At 51.0% G+C, this 18,589-nt stretch overlaps 1 protein-coding gene across 1 annotated transcript in view; it reads left to right on the top strand.

Moving 5' to 3' along the window:
- The first annotated feature begins 8,520 nt into the window (after window positions 1–8,520).
- Iffo2 (intermediate filament family orphan 2) overlaps window positions 8,521–18,589 on the top strand; it is a 44,947-nt gene continuing 34,878 nt past the window's right edge. The window contains exon 1 of the mRNA XM_042688425.1: window positions 8,521–9,179. Coding sequence (XP_042544359.1) covers window positions 8,521–9,179 — 659 coding nt within the window. The remainder of the gene's footprint in view (window positions 9,180–18,589) is intronic.

Here is an 18,589-nt window from a genome sequence, read left to right as displayed (position 1 = left end):
GTGGCCAATATCTGCCAACTCCGAGGATGCTCACACTTGGTAAAGCAGTGATTCTAACTCCAGGGCTGTGCCTGGAGTTCACCCAGAACACATCGGAGAAGGTTGGAGGCAGCTTGCTCCTAATGTCCTCAGATTAAGAAACACCCAGGTGTCCCTCTGCAGGGAAAAGCAAGAAGTCCATCCTAAAGTGTTTCATACCCACGGGATACTATACAGCAAAGAAAAAGCAAACCACTGAAGCACATCGCGCAAAACATATACACAGACATGTGTATATTCAAGAATATACATGTATATATCATATATGTGTGATTTCCTGTACATGTGTTTTCAGGTACATGAAGTTCTACAAGAGACAGGAAGGGAATCTAGGATGAAAAAACCATGCACCTTTGGGAACTAGCAACTGTGAAAGGGCACCTTCTGCCATCTAGGAAGTGGTCTGTTGAATACATGAGGGTGGGCGTATACAGAAATTCACCCAGCCAGACACTTAGCGGTTGTGTATGTACTGAACATAAGTTGTGCCTCTGTACTAAGCCAAAACAAAGCAATGAAGAAGGGCTTTCAAAGCTAAGAGCTGCAGGATGAGCAAGAGCCAGCCAGCTCGCAAAACAGAGGCCGCATTCTGGAGGAGTCAGCATGTGCAAAGGCCCACAGGCAGGAGGTGCATGGCGCTGTTTTCCCTCTGGGTTAATGAATTTGATGGTACTTCTGTATGCTTCTTTTCTGTATTCCATTTCTTTGTGCCTCTTTCCACTCATTTGGCACCTTCCCACACTTTCTAACAGGTTGCCCCAGAGTCAATTCAACAGTTCACTCCTAGAGTCCCCCTTGATATTGTAGAAGGGGCTACAGACAGAGCAGGAGGGACCCAGAGGGAGTTCAAGCTTCATTCAAAGTTCAGCTGTGAAGTGAATTGCATGTTCTTGGACAAGCCCTTTCTGCCCTGCAAGCCTCTATTTCTCCATCTGGAAGAAGCATCTGTCTTATATGGAGTGTTGGTGTGAGAGATAAGGTGAAGAGCCTAGAAGGGCCTGAGAGCAAGACCCCCACATTCCACACCCGTGGCTCCCTGGGGAGCGATCCAACACGACCTGGGAGCCTGGCTGCCTCGCGTAGTTCATCATTGCCTAGCGGCAGAATTTTCTACTGTTGTTTATGGTGAGCAGAGCCCACACAACCCTTCAGGTTCGGCAGCCAGCAGAGACCAAGGGTGGCAGCCCAGCGCCTGCCAGTGTCTGTCACAGCTCAGCAGCAGGCAGCGCCTGCCAGTGTCACAGCTCAGCAGCAGGCAGCGCCTGCCAGTGTCGCAGCTCAGCAGCAGGCAGCGCCTGCCAGTGTTGCAGTTCCACGGCCGGCACTGCTGACCCTCCTCACTGTGTCTCGCTGGGTTCTTGTCTTGTTCTTGTTCAGAAACGATGGAGGACGAGTGTGAAGAACTTTATTCAGAACAGAATCCAGCTTGAATGTTGTGGCCATCACTGCTCTGCTAGTCATCTAGCCTCTCTTCTTCAGCTCTCTCTCTGCCTCCCTCTTTCTCTCTTCTCTCTCTCTCTCTCTCCCTCTCTCTCTCTCTCTCTCTCTCTTCTCTGTTTACGTGGCTGAGTCTAGGGGGTTCTTATATCCTGGGCTGGGCCCTTACTGGTTGTTGCTTTGATAATTAGGTGTTTTGGAAGGTGATATTTTATTGGTCTGATAGGATTCCACAACTTTCCCATTGGTTGTTAATTGTTTGCAGGTCCCTTCGGCAAACCCTCTCCCCAGGGTCATGGGAAGGTAATAGAAACAAGAAGGGGCTAGGGAGGGGCAGAGACACTATGGTCCGAAACATCTTTTTTGCATCTGGTTTCTACCTGCCAGGCTATTTGGGGGCCCTGGGCCCAACTACTTTACCCGTTCACTAGGACAGGCCTGGCACACACTAGTTGAAGGATTCCTGGCTTGTGATCACTAGAGCTCTGTACATGGGGGCTTATACTGTCCTCAAACCAATCCAATGTATCACCCACTCCCCAGGGGGGAAAACTGAGGCACAGGGACGTTGAATCCATTGCCAGATTCACATGGTCAATGATCAAGAGCGCCGGGCTCTGGACTCCTTGCTTCGAACCCAGACTGGCCTTCCTGAGGCCTTCTCCATGAGGTGGCCCAGAGAAGGTGCCAGAAACAACCAGGTCTCCCTGAAGTCTTGTTCACCAAGGTCAGCAGAGTCAGCGAAGACAGTGGGACACTGTGGCGCCCTGGCTCTGGTTAAAAAAAAAAGAATCCACACCCTTTCCAAGGAAGACAAACCCACCCAGAAATAATTGTGCCAACAGAAGCTTAAGCCCTGTGTTAGCCCGGAGCTGCCATGAAGGACGGAGCTTTGCTGGTGCCCAGCGAGGAGGAGCTGTCCTTTATGCCAAGGTTTTATTTTACATTTTTTTTTTTATTGTTGTTGTTTTGGCTCCTCTGGTCTTCATTGTTCCTTGAAGGAGGAGAGCTGTAATAGCTCAAGAGTCTGCCTGTTCTGCTTATAGGATTAATTTTCACCTGCAGCATCTGGGGGACCTCCAGTCACACCCTCCCTCTGGGTCATTATCCTATATGGCTTTCTTGCATTTCATTGGGAAGAGGACCTATAGGAATGTTCTAGAAACTGAAGCCTGTGGGTAGGGAATGGAAGAGAGAGCAAGGGGTGGGGGTGGGGACTGAGGCAGGACAACTCCAATTGGGCTCCAGAGAAGTCTACTAGGTGTGCGATTGTGGGGCCTGAATTTTTTCTCCTAGTTCTTGGTGCATGTGTGGAAGCTGTGTGTGAGTTTCCCCACTTGCTTAGGTAAAACAAAGTGAACATTATTATCATACTAGTTATTAGGTACTGAATGGGGTGGCCACTGACAGCCAGGATTTCTGGCCTCAGAATTTTCTAGGTCTGGCTGGGCACTGGTGGCTCACATACCTGTAAGCCTAGTACTCAGGAGACTGAGATCTAAAGATTGGGGTTTGAAGTCCAGTGGGGGGCTGGCAAGCCCGTGAGACTCTTATCCCCAATTAACCAGCAAAAAGCTGGAAGTGGATGTTTGGCACATGTGGTAGGGTGCCGGTCTTACTTAAAGAAAGCTGAGCAAGATGGCAAGGACCTGAGTTTCAGCTCCATTCCTGGCACTTGTATGCACACGTGCAGACACAGAGTTTCCAGATCTATAAGGGCTGGAAGAAGAAAACAGCTCATCCAGTTTGCTCAGGCCTTCTGTGTTTTGGAACGGAATGTACTGAATTAGGAAACCCTTTGGTCCTAGGCATGGGACTCACTCATGCTGGTCCCCTAGCTGGAAGGTGTATCCTCTTGGCGTACCTCCCTTATTCTCTTGCCCACAAGGAGTGAGGCATGCAGTAACTTACTGCTGCTCCTCGGTAGCTGTGGAGTTTCTTTTCAGCTGCCTAGTTTGTACCCATCTTGTCTCTACAGCTTGGCCCCAAGCCCTTCAAGCTCAAGTGCCACTTATGAGCCTCCTTCAGATCTTCCGGCCTCTCTCTGCTCAGCCACTTCTCCCTGAGCCCCAGGGCCACCTCGGGATGGTCGCAAGATCTCTAGACGTTGTCTCCCAGCACTTTCCTCAGCCTTGGGGAAGGACTGGCGACCAAGCACATGTGCAGTCCATGGTCAGGAATGTCTGAGTCTCCCAATACTCAGGACAAGGCTGCCCTCCTAGGAGGGTTTTACACCCCAACTTCAGGGCAGGGTGGAAGGAAGATCTTTCCTGGGAGAGGGTACAAGGAGCCACTCCCAAGGTGTGGCTTCTTTTGTTGCTGGTCCTGGGGCTTAAACTCAAGGCCTGGGCACTGTCCCTGAGCCTGAGCCTCTCTGTGCTCCAGGTTAGTGCTCTATCACTTGAGTCACAGTGCTACTTCTGGCTTTTTTCTATTTCTGTGGTACTGAGGAATTGAACCCAGGGCTTCATGCATGCTAGGCAAGCACTCTACCACTAAGCCACCTTCCCAGCCCAGGCATGGCTTCTGAACCCTTTCTTCCCCATGGATTTCTAGGTAGTTGGCTGAAAACCATAAACCCTCTTTGGAGTCATTTTTTATTTTTTTTTAAAGTGATGGACACCAGTGGATCCTACCTATAATCCTTGCTATTCAGGAGGCTGAGATCTGAGGATTGCAGTTCAAAGCTAGTCTTGGCAGGAAAGTCTGTGAGACTTTTTTTTTTTGTCAGTTGTGGGGCCTGAACTCTGGGCCTGGGCGCTGTCCCCTCAGCTCTTCAGCTCAAGGCTACTGCTCTACCACTTGAGCCACAGCACTACTTCCAGCTTTTTCTGCTTATGTGGTGCTGAGGAATTGAACCCAAGGCCTTGTGTATGCAAGGCAAGCGCTCTACCACTGAGTCACCTTCCCAGTCCCGTCTGTGAGACTCTTATCTCCAATAAACTATCAAAAAGATGCTGGAAGCGGAGCTGTGGCTCAAGTGGTAGAGTGCTAACCTTGAACACAAAAGCTCAAGGATAGTGTTCAGACCTTGAGTTCAAGCCCTCCACACACAATGCTTTAGGAGTCAGGTGCTAGTGCCTCCTACTGTAATCCTGTAATCCTACTATTCAGGAGGCTGAAATCTGAGAGTCATGGTTCGAAGCCAGCTCGGGCAAGGAAGTTCATAAGTCCATAAGACTCTTTTTTTTTTTTTTTTTTTTGGGTGGTCGTGGGGCCTGAACTCTGGGCCTGGGCGCTGTCCCTCAGCTCTTCAGCTCAAGGCTAGCGCTTTACCACTTGAGCCACAGCGCCACTTCTGGCTTTTTTTCTTTTTGTTTATGTGGTGCTGAGGAATTGAACCCAGGGCCTCACGCATGCAAGGCAAGCGCTCTACCACTGAGCCACCTTCCCAGCCCCCCATAAGACTCTTATCTTCAATTAACTACCAAAAAGTTGGAAGTAGAGGAAGTGGTTCAAGTGGTAGAGTGCTAGCCTTGAATGAAAAAGCAAAGGGATAACACTCAGGCTCTAAATTCAAGCCTCAGTACTAACACATACGTAAAAATGGATTAGGGTGAAACTCAAACGCATGCAATTGAAACAATGTAATTACAATGAATAGGTCAAAGAAAAATGGTGATAGTAACATAATATCAGATATATTACACATATGCTACAGTAACAAATATGCATCTTTATTAGTAATTAACTAAAAAAGGTTTCGAGTTGGGTATGTGGGTTGGCAGGAGTAGAGTGATTGTCTAGCATGGGTGAGGCCCTGAGTTTGATTTCCTAATATTTAATTTTGTGTGTGTATGTGGTGGTACTGGAGCTGGGACTTGGCTTTACTCGCTCATTTAGCTTTTTTCACTCAAAGTGGGTGCTCTACCACTTGAACCAGCCCTCCACTTCCAGATTTTTGCTGGTTAATTGGAGATAAGAACCTTATAGACTTTTTTTTTCCTGATCTGGCTTTATTTAGTTCTGAAATCTTAGTTTCCTGAGTAGCTAGGATTACAGGAGAAAGCCATCCGCATCCTCTTGATCTCTATAGCTATATCTGTATGTATATATATATATATATATATATATAGAGAGAGAGAGAGAGAGAGAGAGAGAGAGAGAGTAGTGTTTCTTATAGGACTTTCAGAACCACCATGCCTTAAATTCTATCTACAGGTATAGAAATATCTGTGATTTCCATCAGTGATAGAATCACAGAGACTTCTACTTAATGCCTGCATTCATCAAAGAAAATGCTCAACAGCTCAGAAATGAGTGGACATAAAGATAGAACTTCTGTCCATTCCAGGGTCTCAGATCCTCAAATTTTATCCTCACGCCCTTTGGGGAGGAGTCCAAAAATCGTGCTTCAAGGCAGAGGGTTTTTGATTCTTCTATTCTTCCCATCAAAATGGAAAGATAAAAGAGTTAAATGACTAGATTATGTTAGGAGAAAGAGAGAGAGGGGGAGGGAGAGGGAGAGAGAGAAAGGGAGAGGGAGGGGAAGAGGGAGGGAGAGAGAGCTTCCCAGACTAGTGAGTTTCATAGCTTCAATGTGAGTCTACATTGACAGGGAGCAAATGTAGGGAAGGAAATACTGCAGTTGTGGCCAAATAGAAAATACATCAGGTCGAAACCCCAGCCACAACACCACCCCAGAGCAAGTCCCAGTCTCCTTTGTGTCTCTTGTCACCAGGAACACCAAGATATTGTCCCTGCTAGACAGGAAACCCATCCTCAAGCTTACATACAAAGAGACAAGACAAACACACAAGTTAGTCACACAAAAATTAAATGCCAATGGAAAAAAAGGTAGCCAAAAGAATCTAGAACATGCCACATATCTGGTTAAGTGCACAGTGAGCAACCCACAGCCACTCAAAGGTGGAATTCTCTTTCTGCTGAGGTTTGTGGTGGAGATCAAAAGCAGAAATGAAAGCCAGGTGCCGGTGGCTCACGCCTGTAATCCTAGCTACTCAGCAGGCTGAGATCTGAGGATCACAGTTTAAAACCAGCCTGGGCAAGAAACTCCTAGAGACTCTTAGCTTAAGCCACTAGAAAACCGGAAGTGGCGCTGTGGCTCAAGCAGTAGAGCACTTGTCTTGAGTTGAAGAGCACAGGGACAGCGCTCAAGCCCAAAGTTCAAGCCCCACGAGACCAACCAAAAAAAAAAAAAAAGCAGAAGTGAGGCTGGATATCAGTGGCTCACACCTGTAATCTTAGCTACTCAGGAGCTTGAGACCTGAAAAATTATCACAGTTCAAAGGCAGCTTGGGCAGAAAAGTCTGTAAGACTATTTCCAATGAACCAGCAAAAAAAAAAAAAAAAAGCCAGAAGTGAGCTGTGGCTTGTGTGGTAGAGCACCAGCCTTGAGCAAAAAAGAGCCAAGGGACAGTGCCCAGACCTGGAGTTCAAGCCCTAGTACTGGCACAATGACAAAACTAACAAAACAGGCCAGTGGCTCGTGCCCAGATACTCAGGAGGCTGAGATCTGAGGATTGTGGTTCAAAGCTGGCCGGGGCAGAAAAGTCCCCTTGAGCACCATGAGGCTCAGGGACAGCACCCAGGCCCTGAGTTCAAGCCTCACAACTGACACCCCCCCCCCCCCCCAAGCATACATATTGAGGTAGATGGTTACCTTACTCAGGTCTCAGCCACTGTAAAATGGATGTGAAGACGCTTGTAGGTATATGCTACACTGGTTCAGGATATACCACAAGACTGCTGGAGGACTTACTTGGCCTTTAGGGTGGTAGGTGTGGAAACGAATGAGTAAGTGAATGAATGCATGGATGAAATGGAGCCCCAGTTTTAGGATCAGCTGTGTCAGCCTGTGTGTGGTGTGGTGATGGGCAGGCTGTCCTGAGAGTGGAAAGCCACAGCAGCTCACAGGAAGCCAGATCCAGGGTCTTGATTTTCCCTGGGCCCTCGAGGCCTAGAGCCTTAATCAAATCTCAGGAGCCAGGTGACCGGGTGGGGGCGATCTTTTATTCAGAGAAAGGAGTCTCTAGGTCTGCCCCGGCTGGAGTGGGGATGAGAGCCCGAGGTGCGGTCGTAGGGCCTGAACTCTGGGTCTGGGGGCTGTCCCTCAGCTCTTCAGATCAAGGCTGGCACTCTACCACTTGAGCCACAGCGCCATTTCCAGTTTTTTTCTGCTTTTGTAGTGCTGAGGAATCGAACTCAGGGCCTCATGCATGCAAAGCAAGCACTCTACCACTGAGCCACCTTCCCAGCCCCGGTGGTACCTCTTGATTCTGGGGTCCCTCGGCCCATCCAGGCCGTGATCAATGGGAATCTGGGGTAGGGGGAAATTGGGACAAGGGAGCCTGATTACCAGAAGAAGCGGGGACCCCGCAGCGACGGGGGAGAAGTGGTCAGGGCCGAAGCTGCCGGCTCCTTTAAGAGGCCGGGCTGGCTCTGCCGCGGTCCCCGAGAAAGCGTCCCTGGTGCAGCTCTGCGGTACGCGTCTTTCAGGGCAGACTCTGGGCACCGCACACTGGGGAGGCGTGGTACAGCTGGGCAGCTGGGCGGAGCCAGAGCTGCAGCAGCCGGTCCAGGCCAATGAGAGAACGGTGGTGCCCGGGATGGGTGGAGTCTCAGGAGTGTAGGCGTGGCCTGACGCTGCAGGCCCGGGGGGCGGAGCCTCCGTTTCGGGGAACCGCCGCAGAGGGTGGAGGAGTAGGCGCGGCCACGACAGGGGCGGGGCCCGCCGCAGAGTGGGCGGGGTCCTCGGGGAGTCGTCCGCGCGCGGCTGCCGCGGCCGCTCCACAGCGTCTCTGACAGCCGGGGCGGTGGGACCCGGGATCCTCGCCGGCCTCGCGCAGCCTCCGCCGCGTCCCCGGGGCCCGTCGCGTCTCAGCCCGCGCCTCGGCGCCCACATCCGGCCGCAGCCCGGCCCGCCGTCGCTGCGGAGGCCGCATCTGGCGCGCATCTGGCATCGCCTGGCCGGCCGCGCTGGAGCCCGCGCCCGCCTTGGCCCGGCCGCGCCGGGAGCCCTGCCCGGAGCTGGAGCCGCACCTGGAGCCGCGGGCCCGAGGCCCTGAGCCACGCAGCCGGCGCATGGTGAACTCGCTGCTGTTCGGGGAGATGGCCTTGGCCTTCGGCTGCCCGCCGGGCGGCGGCGGCGGGGGCTGCCCGGGCGGCGGCGGCGGGGGCGGCGGCGGCGGCGGGGCCGGGCCGGGGCCGTCGCCGGTCACCGCGGCGCTGCGGGACGACCTAGGCTCCAACATCCACCTCCTGAAGGGGCTCAACGTGCGCTTCCGCTGCTTCCTGGCCAAGGTGCACGAGCTGGAGCGGCGCAACCGGCTGCTGGAGAAGCAGCTGGAGCAGCAGCAGAGCGAGCGCGAGCGGCGGCTGCGCTACAAGACCTTCTCCCGGGAGCAGGCCGTGCAGACCGGGCCCGAGCTGCTGCGGCCGCCCGCGGCCGGCGGCGGCGGCGCGGCGCTGGGCGCCAACGCCAACACCGTGGCCCTGGGCGGCCTGCCCCCCGGCGGCGGCTCGCACCCGCAGCACTACGGCCGCCTGCCCGGGACCATCTGGAGCTACACGCAGGTGCGGCGCACGGGCGGCGGCGGCGTGGAGACGGTGCAGGGCCCCGGCGTGTCGTGGGTGCACCCCGACGGCGTGGGCGTGCAGATCGACACCATCACCCCCGAGATCCGCGCGCTCTACAACGTGCTGGCCAAGGTGAAGCGGGAGCGCGACGAGTACAAACGGAGGTGAGTGCCCCCCCCCCCCCCGCGATCGCGGGGAACGGTATCCGGGTCCCCGGCAGCCGCGGAATGCGTGCCGGCGGCGGGGCGGGGTGGGCAGCTGGGCCTGGCAGCTGGGAGCTGCGGGCCGACCTCCCTCCTTACGCGCGTGCGAGGAAGACTCAGTTATCTGGATCCAAGAATGGGGGCGGGCTCTGACGACAGCCCGGGTACCGCCGTGCCGTCACCCGGTCAGGCACAGTGTTTCCTATGGACGTAATTCCTGCGACGTCGTGTGTGATCTCAGTTTTTGTGAGTGTCTGTGCCGGTACTGGGACTTGAACTCAGGGCCTGGGCACTGTTCCTGGCGCCGTATCTACGCTTGAGCCACAGCTCTACTGTTTGGTGGTTAATGGGAGATGAGAGTCTCACAGACTTCTCTGCCCAGAGCGCCTTTGAACCATGATCCTCAGATCTCAGCCTCCTGAGTGTCTAGGATTACAGGTGTGGGCCAAGGATAACCTGACTTGTGATCTCATTTCATTCTTGCGATAATGCAGTGAAAGACAGTCTCAGCCCCATTTTGCAGATGAGGAAACTGAGGCGCTAAGATGCGAAGAGGCTTGCTCTCAGTAGTTTGGCTAATGCATGGCAAAGGCAGGATTTGAACCTGTGACTTTAACCCCCAAAGATGTAGGAGATAGGCTTTCCTCCTTTCATGAATGAGAGGAAAACTGATAACCCACCTACTTCCCTTTTATTCCTTGAATTAAATTTATCCTGTGTGTGAAGACAGATGGCTCTGTCCCTGCTTCCCTCCCTTCCCCCGTCATTGGGCCAGGGCTGGCTGTGTGGCTCCAGTTCTGTAAGGTCTAGCTTCCTGGGCTGCAGGAGCAGACTCCATTAGACTGGCCACAGGCCTCATCTCCTCCATACTCCTCCAGTCTAATGGTTGACTGACTCCCATAAACTCAGTGGTAAGATGAAGATAACCTTGAGTTGGAAGAATGGCTATCGGATGCATCCAGATCAATGGCTCTGGCTGGAGCAGGAGGGAGCTGGCAGACTGCGTGCTAGCCTGGCTAGTGTGTTCTTCTCTAGCCCAGATTCCCTGGCTGGGAAACGATATTGCTTCCTACCACCTTCGGCCTGGCCTGGCTGATGCTGCCAGCTCAGCTTTCTGATGAGAGAAGAGTGTGTCTGGCCTGGCTAGGGGAGAGGCTGTCTGGACCTGGGTTGTGGTCTCAGGTATCAGAGCTCTGAATTGAGCTGCACTGTTCTTCCCATCCCCTGCACAGCACCACTGAGTACTGGGCTTGAGTCTTCTTTCACACTGAACGGGCCAGTGTGTACAGGGGATAATTTAAATGCCGAGGAGATTGGCAAACCATTGGAGAGCATGTTTCCTCATCAGAGAAACGGGGATAGTAAACTCCAGCCGAAGTGCTTCCTTCATTCCAAGGTGTAAATAAAGTGGTCAAGTTCATAGACACCTTGTCAAGCTAGCAGGGTGCAGATGTGTCTCCAAGTCCCCCAACTCCCATGCAGGCCTCAGTCCCGTGGATAGAGCAGGAGACACTTGCTTAAAATGGTGAGACTCAGGGAGGGGTGGGCCAGGCCCTCCTGTCTGCTCCTCTTGATGGTGTAGTCATGCCACAAGCTTGTGTTTGTTTGTTTAGTTGTGTGGGTGCTTTTGGGACCTGGCTTCCAAGGTGATGGGAAGGATTGGGCCCAGGTTTAGAAGGAGATGGGCTGGCATTGAGCAATGGACCTTGGAGGTTGCACCCAGGGTGTGGGGTGTGATGTCAGTGCTGGCCTGGAATGAGGTGGTGCTGTGGAGACAGACAGGTGGGGTGCCGAGACAGGTGGGGTGCAGGCATCTCTCCTCCCGCATTTCTGCAATAGTGTGCACACCTTCCTTTCCTCCATTGTTTGTGAGGTAGAATGATTGTCTTCTTCTGAAGGTGATTTAAGGCTCAGGTTGGGTTTTTCCTTTCCCTGGGCTTTGTATTCCTCTGTACCTCTGCAAGGTGGTTGGGCTCTGTGTTTCTTTTCCTGTGATGCTTTACAGGTTCCTTAGATACTTGATAAAAATGATTCTTTAAAAAATGTCATGGCTATGGGAGGCTGAAATCTGAAGATCATGATTTGAAGCCAGCTCAGGCAGGAAAGTCTGTGAGACTCTTATCTCCAGTTAACCAGCAAAAAGCCAGAAGTGGTATGGCTCAAATAGTCGAATACCAGCCTTAAGCAAAAAAGCCACTTAAGAGCAGGAGGCCTTGAGTTCAAGCCTCAGTTTGTGCGCGCGCGCACACACAAACGTACGTTAATATATTAAGATAGCTATAATTATGTTCTCACTCATTTTTCAGTTCTTAATGCTATTTCACTACCATGCTAATTTTTCAGTATTTGGCTTCAAGTTAAAGCATCTCTCTCCTCTTCTATTTGAAGAGGATTCCCATATTACTAAGCTAGCTGCTTGAAACAATTCCTGTTCCTGGCCACTTGCATTTGGAACCACAGCTTTGCACTGAGCAGGACATCCTTGTCATTCCCTAAACTGTGCCCTGGAAGCTGGGCCCGAGTCCCTCCGTGTGTGTGTGTGTGTGTGTGTGTGTGTGTGTGTGTGTGTGTGTGTGTGTGTGTGTGTGTGTGTTCGTGCGTGTGTGCCTGCATGCACATTTGAACTCAGGGCCTCAGTGCTGTCCCTTCGCTTTTTCGCTCACAGCTGGCATCTTACCTCTTGGAGCCATAGCTACACTTCCATCTTTTTGGAGGTTAATTAGAGATGAAATTCTCTCAGGTTTGTCCCCCCAGGCTAGCTTTGAACCTCCTCAGACCTCAGCCTCTTTATTGGCTAAGATTACAGCAGTGAGCCTCTGGTACTTGCCTTTATCTTCTTAATCCTCCCACAGAGCAGACTAGAGAGGGTTGGAGTGATAAAAGTTCATTCCAGCACCCACCCAACCGCCACACAATCTTTTTTATGCTATGTAGACAAAACTGGAGATGGATTTAAACTGCATGTGGAATTGTCATCCCCAGTCTCTAGGCTCAGTGTTAATGCATCGAAATAGTCTCATCAATCATATTGATCAGATTTAGAATAGGCCACTGTTAAGTATTTGAATCTGCAATATGAATTTATACACATAACATTTTGTTTTTATTGGTTGGTATATAGAGCTTCTCATAGCATTTTCTTTCAGAGGAGGATGGACATACAGTCAACTTTTTTAAAAAGTTAAAAAAAATCCCTAGGCTGCATAAATTCCAGTGGTCTTCCCAGACTTGAAATTCAGTGAGAAATAATCATAGTAAATAATTCACTACCTAGAAGTACATAAGCTCAGAAAAGGCAGTGAACTAGAGAGGCCTAATATAGGCAGGTTATGGCTATCTCCCTCCCTCCTTCCTCCCCCCCCCACTTCTGAGTTTGGGCTGGGACTGTAGCTCAGTGGCAGAGCATTTACCTAGCACACATGAGTCTTGGTTCAATTTCCAGCATTGCTCTGCCCCACCCCAAGTAACTGGTGATTTGTTCTATATTTCTATTGATTTGCCTTTCCTGGATGTTGTATATAAATGAAATCACACAATATGAATAGTCTTTTGTGTCTGGTTTGGATAATGTTTGGTGGCTCATCTATGTTACTGTATGTATGAGATGTTCTCTTTCATTGCTGAATAAAATTCTACTGGATGGATGGATCATACTTTGTTTATCCACTCACCTATGAAACCACTGGATTGAAAACTTAGACCATGTACCACTGCACATCATCTAGTTGCCATCCACCAGTAGCCCATGAACTGTGCCTTGCAAACGCCAGCCCTAACTAGAGCTCTTGATTTCAGTGCTCTAGCCCTGGCCCTGCTCACTATTCATTGACTTCCTTCTCGGCTCAACCAGCTCTTTACCACGTGGGAGATGTGGTCACTGAAACTATAAGGAGGACAAGGTTGTCAAGTGTTGATTTGGAAACCAAAACAAACACTTTGCTTTGTCACCACCCATTGCCACTAACTATTCCATCTGAGTTTGCAAGCCAGGGGCTTTTCCCTGGGAAATCACTGCTGAAGTTAGCCTCTATAAACAGATGGAAAGTTCTCTGAGTTGCCTTCCAGGGCTCTGTCATTATATATTGTGTCACATTATATATTGTGCTTCCTTCTCTGGGCCCCTGGGCCTCCACTTTTATATCAAGGGGGCTCCTTTGAGTGCTCCCTTTAGCTTGCTCAGTGGTTCAGGCCTGTGGCTCACAACTGATCTATTTATCTCCTGAGATGCCATGTTCTGGGCATATCCTTGTCTTTCTCCTGCCTCTCTGCCTTGTGTAATGGGTCCATGCTTGGGACACGGGCAGTGCTGTTGCCTAGGCCATCCCCAGGCTAAGCTGTTTCAATGGTTTCTTCTGTCTTCATTGGCTAGCAGAGGAAGCAGGACAGCTTTGAGCTTGTCAAGAAACAGGTCCATCTAGCCTGGCAGTGGGGGAAGTTGTCACAGTTTGGTGGGAGATATTGGTCCTGGTCCACAGCCCCTGTACCCTGCTTTGTTTCCAGGCCCAATGGGCTTTGGAGTTGGCTGGCTTTGTTCCCCTTGTGAGGCTCCTGACTAGGCTGTCCTTGTTGCTCAGGGTGCTGCCAGGGTCCTTTGGGAGGCTAGAACACTTACAGGATCATTTGGCCTGGTAGTTTTCAAGTGGGTCCTTCAGAGCCCTCGAACCCATAAGCAAGATGCCTTGGGACAATCCTGGGGACAGTGGGAAGCTGAATACTTGAGGTTTGCATTTCCATCCGACTTCCCAGTGATGGCCTGAGAAAGATTCACTTTGAAAACAGGATTCTGTTTTCGACATACGACTTGTATGTCTCTTTGTTGCAATGGGTCCAGTGAGAGGGGGAGGAGGGTTGGGAGGGGGGCCGGGGGAGGATGGGATGGGAAGGGGAAACAAAGGAGGAGGCTACAATGCTTGATAAGAAATGTACTCATTATCTTGCCCATGTAATTGTAACCCCTCTGTACAGTATTTTCACAATTAAAAAAAAAAGAAAACAGGATTCTGCTGTTAAAGGGAAAGAAAGAAAGAAACAAAGAAAGAGAAAGAGAAAGAGAGAGAGAGAGAGAGAGAGAGAGAGAGAGAGAGAGAGAGAGAGAGAATTTGCTGACTCAGCTGTGTGTTTTCATTATAAAGATGGAGAAACAGGCCCAGAGCAGGCTTATGCACCCAGCACAGCTGGAAGCCCTTTACCTGCCTTTCAGAGCTCTCCTTATTGCCCCACACAATGCCTATACCATCTGTATCCACTGAGGCCTTAAATAGACCTTCCTCCTTTGCCTCTGTTTTAAGTATATATATATTTTAAAAGCCCCTTTCTGGGATGTGTGGGACTTTTGTCACAGCTATTTCTGACTGTGAGCCGGAAAGGGCTGGGCTGACAGCTAGAATGGAGGTGTCCCAAAAGGGGTGGGGAGTGGGTAAGCTGGAGCCCCAGGAGGCCCTCTAGCAGGTGGGCGCTGGCCTTTGAGTGCCCCATGGCCTTAAGACTACCCCAGAAAGCTGTCAAAAGGCTTTCCCCTCTCTGTGACTTCCATCAACACTTTAGTTCTTCCTAAAGCTCTTACTGATGAGAGTTTTTTTTTTGCTTTTGTTTTGTTTTGTTTTGTGTTATTCTGAGGCAGCTTGGGAAGGTGGAAAAGGTTCAAATCCTGGTCCTGCTACTTTCTGTGTGACTGTAGACAAATTGCTTAGCTTCTCTGAGCAGCCTGAGCTACCATTTCCTCTTGTGTACAGAAGGAAGGATACTGATGTGGCTCCCTGGGCTGAGAAGGAATAAATAGCCCCTGTGTTAAGGTCCCCCTGGCTTGATAGGCTCCCCAGATGTCCACCCCTCTTCCCTCCACAAATCTTTTCCTTTAATTTACGAGGACTTCCGGGCACAGCCCTGGCTGCCCAACAAATCCATTTCAGGACACATCACGGCTCTCGGTCCTAGGGAAGGCACCAGAGATGGTGCTGGGGCCGAGGGAGGCAGGGCTGCCTCTTTGTCCTGAATCTCAGAAGGGCTTTGGTCCACTCTAGCAGTGATTTGTGCCTCCGGAAATCTTGCCTTCTCCCAGCCCTTTGTCCTAACCTCCTTTAGAAGGAACACACCAGCCCCCACCACCCAGGTCCTTGGTTCACTGGAAGACTGGGTTACTGAGTTTCATGGCTGGGGACAAATTTAGGGAGGATACTTAGAGCCTCAAGCTAGGGGCGGAGGTGGGGGGAGAAGGGGGACAGGAGGAGGGCAGAGAGTGTGGTCCTAGAAAAGCAAAGGAAGGAGGGAGACAGCTGACTCGGAAGATTCCTTCTTAGAGGAATGTGAGGCGAGGCTTTCTCTGTGGCCCAGCAGATGCACAGCCCTCCCCCAGCATGTGCACTCACACATGCGTGCACACTCACACACACTTACACACATAGACACATACATACCCAGGCTCTCTCGAACCCTCCCATCCATGTCATGTTGCTATTTGAAGGACACGGAAGGATAGATCTTTGCTGCTGTGAGATGCATTGCCTTCCAGAAGAATTGATTTTAGCCCTGCCACAGATCCGGGGATCCTGGAGCCTTGCACTTCCCATTTGCTGTCTTGATTTTGATTGTACTGGGGAGATGAGTCTGGGCTGGCGTTCCATAGGTGTTCTGTGTCATGGATGGCTGAGGCCAGGGGCAGGCCTCAGGTTTCTCTGAGCCCTGGATTTCGACTGTGGGTCTCTTTTCTGACTTTACTTCATAAGTGTCTTGAAAACCCACTTGCTCCCACATTAAAACAACAACAACAACCACCCTCCTCAACCCACTGAGTCAGAATTGCCTGGGGTATGTCTGCTCCCCTCCACTGTCAGCTCTGTGGGAGCGGCCCCCTTCTTTCTTCTGGTGCTCCAGGAGTCCAGCCTGACCATCCAGAGTCCACATTGCTGAGTAAATATTTGTGTTATGAGGGAGGGCTACAGGTCTGGCTACTGCATGCTACGGGCACCCAGAGGCAAAGGGGTCAGATGATGCAGACTGAGCATCTAGGGATCTGACCCTGCTTAGAGAGAGGAAGGTCTGCACTTGGAATCAGAAGACTCAGGCATCTGTCCCCACACATTAATTGGGTGAAATATGAATCAACACCCCAATCCCTGGTGTGGGATGTGCAGGCCCAGTTCAGGAGTGAAAAGCTGAGAGAGCTTGGGCTGGGCTAGTCTTCTCCCAGATTCTGTCTCAGTGAAATAGGGATGCTGAGCACGGGGAGAGGAGTCACTGGGCTCATATGGCACAGTAGGTAATAATACATGTGGGTAAGAATTACATGAAAGACTTTGTAGGGGTGTGTGTGTGTGTGTGTGTGTGTGTGTGTGTGTGCACACGCACGCACGCGTGCTGAGCCAGCTCTGGGTGCTGGTTGGATCTGGAGCAGGAGGTCCACTTCTTTTGCCATGGCAACTTCTGGACCAGCCTGGGAACTTCAGGGGCTGATATGAGTGGGTCTGGGTCTCTGTTTGGCCTCTACCCATTCCATGCACTGATACCTACTTCCTGGGCAGGATGGGCTTCTCATCCTGTCACTGGTGCAAGAACAGGGCAGCGGTCACTCATCTAGTGGTAAGCCTGGCCACAGGGTCCACTGAAGCCCTGTGGAATTCCATCCTTGACATGCCTGTGGGGAGCCAGAGCTTTGTTCTTTCTGCCCCCTGCGAATGGGCACAATGGGGAGGTGGCCTTGCCCAGCACCTCCGAAGACTTGTGTGGTCTCTGTGAGTGGGACCGGAGTAGTCTGGATTGGATGAGGGCCATTTAAAGCCTCCCACCTCAGTTTGTCACTCTCCTCAGGTGAGAGGGGGCCCAGGAGTGGGGTCTCCTGGCACCTGTCATAACGTTGCCGCGGTGGGTGGCAGAGGAGGGGGTGGCGCTGCGTCAGGAGATTTCCTGCTGTCACTTTATGGTAATTATTTCTTGACAAGCAAATGAATCACGGGCAACAGCAGGCAGATGAGGCCCCTGAGCCACCCTACAGGCCTGTGCAAACTCCTACTTTTAGAGAGGATCATAATTAATGGGGGACCTTGGGTGGCGAGGAGCTCAAGAAGATGAAGGTGACACCCTGTATGGGGCGGGAAATACACGGGACTTTCTGTGTGTTCTCGTGCCAGCCCTGCAGCAATGCAGGCTGGGAGTCATGCTCAGAGAAGAAACTTGGCCCCAGGTATGCAGCAAGCCACGCTGGCTGTGAGTTCCAGACTCTAAATTAATGCCCCTTTTTTTCCCTCCCAGCCCAAGTTTCCCCAGGGCAGTGGCTAGAACTACTCATCCACTGGTCCATGCAGGAGAGGACACTGTATTCTTGGGCAGGCTGGCAGCTGGCCTCTGCCTGGGCCTGGGGACTGCCTGACTCTTGCTTTCAGTCAATGTTGTGACCTTTGCCAGAACACAGGGAACTTGTCACAGTCATTTTGTGCTTCTTGCTGGGGAAGTTGAGCCTGCTGGGTATGAGGTCTGACTGTAAGTTCTGAGCTCACAATTGAGTACCCATCATGTCCCAGGCCCTGTGCCGGCTACCAGGGGAAGCAGACACCAGCCCAGGCCCTCAGAGCTGAGTCTCTGACACAGGGAAGTGGGTTATGCCATGTGGCAGTATCATGTGACAATGCCACATGACAGGTACCTGCTCAGACATGCCTGTGCATAGCAGGAGCCCAATAAACCTTTATTAGTTAATTTCTCAAGCATTTACATAGCATTTATCCCTTGCCAAGCCCATTCAAAGCAGTTTACAAAGCAGTTTACATACACTGACTTCATGGAACCACCCTGTGATTGGGTAGTATCGTTAATCTATTTTATGCACTTTGTGTGTGTGTGTGGGGGGGGTGTGGGTGTGTGTGCACACACGCCCGCGCATGTGTGCGCATGTATGCATGCCAGTGCCAGTCCTGGGGCTTAAACTCGGGACCTGGGTGCTGTCCCTGAGCTTTTTTGCTCAAGGTTAGCACTCTACCACTTGAGCCACAGTTCCATTTCTGGCTTTTTTGGTGGTTAGCTGGAAATAAGAGTCTTTGGGACTTTGCTACCCAGGCTGGCTTCAAACCATGCTTTTAGATCTTAGCCTCCTGAGTAGGTAGGATTACAGGCATGAGCCACTTAGTGCTTAGCTTTATTGCATTAAACTTTTTTTTTAATCAGGTAGTTATACAAAGATATTACAATTTAGAAATCAGGTTATGAGTACAATGCTTCTTGATCAATATTGCTCCTTCCATTATTCTCCCCTATTTTTCCCTTCCCATCCCTATCTCAGGTTTGATTTTTACATAATATACATTGAATATATGACTGCATTTCCTCACCCTTCCTTCCTCCCAAAACATGCTTCTACTTCTTGATGTTTATATGTTCATATG

Source organism: Dipodomys spectabilis, unplaced genomic scaffold (assembly GCF_019054845.1).
Source record: "Dipodomys spectabilis isolate Male_0828 unplaced genomic scaffold, ASM1905484v1 ptg000118l, whole genome shotgun sequence".
NCBI classification, from domain to species: domain Eukaryota; kingdom Metazoa; phylum Chordata; class Mammalia; order Rodentia; family Heteromyidae; genus Dipodomys; species Dipodomys spectabilis.
The sequence above is the reverse complement of the archived record's forward strand: the minus strand, read 5'-3'. Positions and strand labels throughout refer to the sequence as shown.